This window comes from Sander lucioperca, chromosome 14, assembly GCF_008315115.2.
Source record: "Sander lucioperca isolate FBNREF2018 chromosome 14, SLUC_FBN_1.2, whole genome shotgun sequence".
NCBI classification, from domain to species: Eukaryota; Metazoa; Chordata; class Actinopteri; order Perciformes; family Percidae; genus Sander; species Sander lucioperca.
In genome coordinates, this window is record NC_050186.1 from 10,875,902 (window position 1) to 10,878,401 (window position 2,500).

Here is a 2,500-nt window from a genome sequence, read left to right on the forward strand (position 1 = left end):
GGACATAGGACCACAGGACATAGGACCATAGGACATAGGACCTATGTAAGTTTTAGTTTCAGCCTGAAGCCTTTTCAGTATTACTATTTACTGAGTTTACACTGTGATGTGTTGTGATGACTGAATGAACAACTCCTACTTTCTTACCCGCTCTTTGAGTTTCTTGATCTCGGCGGGCGTGAGGCAGTCGGCCTTGGCGATGAGAGGAACCACATTCACTTTCTCCTGCAGCGCCTGCATGAACTGGATGTCAATGGGACGGAGCCTGCGGGACGACATGAACTTCACTGAGCATTTTAATAACACACGCATAAACAAAAATGCCACGTGTGTGTACTCGACTGTGTGTGTGTGTGTGTGTGTGTGTGTGTGCGTGTGTGTACTCGACTGTGTGTGTGTGTGTGTGTGTGTGTGTGCGTGTGTGTGCACGCACTAGACTGTGTGTACTCAACTGTGTGTGCGTGTGTGTGTGTGTGTCTGTTTGTGTGTGCGTGCATGCATGCGTGTGTGCGTGCATGTGTGTGAGTGTGTGTGTGTACGTGTGTGTGTGTGTGTGTGTGTACTCAACTGTGTGTCTATGTGTGAGTGTGTACGTGAGTGTGTGTATGTGTGTGTGTTTGTGTGTGTGTGCGTGCGTGCATGTGTGTGTGTGTGTGTGTGTGTGTACGTGTGTGTGTGTGTACTCGACTGTGTATCTGTGTGTGTGTGTGTGTGTGTATATGTGTGTGTGTGTGTGTGTGTGCGTGCACTACAGGGCTCTAGAGTGCGACCAACTTGGTCGCACCAAAATTTGTAAGGGTGTGACTAAGATTTTTCCTAGGTCGCACCGGTGCACCTAACGTCCTCGCATCCGCTGCCTCTCCACTAACGAAGCGATGTCGTTTATATTGATATGGTTTAATGTTGCGTTACGTGACCCATTCCTTCTGTAAAGCCGTGCCTGTGTTTGGATCTCTCCTCCGCGCAGCCCCCCCCCCCATTCACTCACACACGTCTCCCCTGCAACATGCAGACAGACACAGCACCGCCGGTCCAAACTGCTGACATTTGTCTACAGTTGTAATTGTTATTAACACAGCTGTATATTGTTAAGTATGAGAGGGAAACCTGTATTGGTACCAGTGTTTCCGCTGGTAACTCTCTGTTATTGCGGCCGCCACGGCGAAAAACACAGAAGAAGTTATTGAATGGAACTAACTTCAGTTTGTTGAGTAATAGCGTGTGAGACGGAGCCTGCTGGACCTGGGCGAGAGATGTGACCCATGGCCACATTATCATAGTTCATAAAAATGCAGCGCAGCCAGGGACGATACAGACATTTCATACACAAGACGTATGTAACGCCGCTGACCCGCCAAAGCGCATTCGACCCGTGCCGGACCGTACTCTGTGACTAGCATACGCTTCAGTCCATCGTACTCCCCCTCTCTCCCTATATGAGCTACTGGGCTATCCGGGTCTGTTATTGTTGTTGAAAACAAGTGAAGGAGCTTTCTCAGAGATATATATTTTTTAATATATCCCAGTCTATTTATTTCAGATAATTTACATGTGTTGCAGCTGTATATTTTCAAATTGGGCAGGAAACCCTGTCTTTGCATTTTATTTTAGTCACATCTGTTTTAATAAAAGAGCTTGTGTAAAGTGGCTTTGACTTAAAACTGAACATTTAGCCCACTTTGTAAAAATATATATATATATTAGAGATAGAGATATATATTGTGTATCGCCATTCAGCCGAAAAATACAGAGGTATGATTTTTAGTCCTGGACTAGTGGAAGATCTGATAAGAATCAGTGTGGAGGGGCCCAGTTTGGAGAAGTTTGATGCTAGGGAGTGTGGCGAGCTGGTTTAGCCAAGGCCAAAGGGGAAGAAGGCCAGATTACAGGTGTTGGCCATCTGAGGGGCATTTGACAGCAAGGGGGGACCCGCTATAAGACTTTGAGTACAGTAGAATTGGGCTTAAAATAAAAAAATGTACCAACTCCTTATCCTTGTTTAAAATAATTGACGTAATATATATATGAATGTATATGGAGCGTGATAAAAAGGTGACCTTGAAATTGTGGCGTTAATGGCGACGCAAGAAAAAATTTGGGTGCACCTAAATTTTGTGCTGGTGCACCTAAATAAAAAAAAGTTAGGCGCACCAGTGCGACCAAGGCAAAAAGTTAGTCTGGAGCCCTGCACTAGACTGTGTGTGTATGTGTGTGTACTCGACTGTGTGTGCGTGTGTGAGTGTGTGTGTGTGTGTGTGTGAGTACTTGCCTGTGTGTGTGTGTGTGTGTGTGTGTGTGTGTGTGTTTGTGCGTGCATGCGTGTGTGGGTGCATGCGTGTGCGCATACATGTGTGTGTGTTTATGTGTGCGTGCATGTGTGTGTGTACTCGACTGTGTGTGTGTGTGTGTGTGTGTGTGTGTACTCAACTGTGTGTCTGTGTCTTTGTGTGTGTGTGTGTGTGTGCCTGCGTGCATGCGTGCGTGTGCCTGCGTGTGTGCC

The 2,500-nt window shown here is 46.4% G+C and overlaps 1 protein-coding gene and 1 long non-coding RNA gene across 8 annotated transcripts in view; one reads left to right on the plus strand and one right to left on the minus strand.

The window, feature by feature from the left end:
• sept5b (septin 5b) overlaps positions 1-2,500 on the minus strand; it is a 38,055-nt gene that overhangs the window by 10,360 nt on the left and 25,195 nt on the right. For all 7 annotated transcript variants that reach the window (XM_031287917.2, XM_035991785.1, XM_035991783.1 and 4 more), the window contains one exon: positions 148-265. In XM_031287917.2, coding sequence (XP_031143777.2) covers positions 148-265 — 118 coding nt within the window. The remainder of the gene's footprint in view (positions 1-147; positions 266-2,500) is intronic.
• LOC116041895 overlaps positions 1-2,500 on the plus strand; it is a 13,868-nt gene that overhangs the window by 3,169 nt on the left and 8,199 nt on the right. The window contains exon 2 of the long non-coding RNA XR_004103038.2: positions 1,058-1,059. This is a non-coding gene — a long non-coding RNA (uncharacterized LOC116041895). The remainder of the gene's footprint in view (positions 1-1,057; positions 1,060-2,500) is intronic.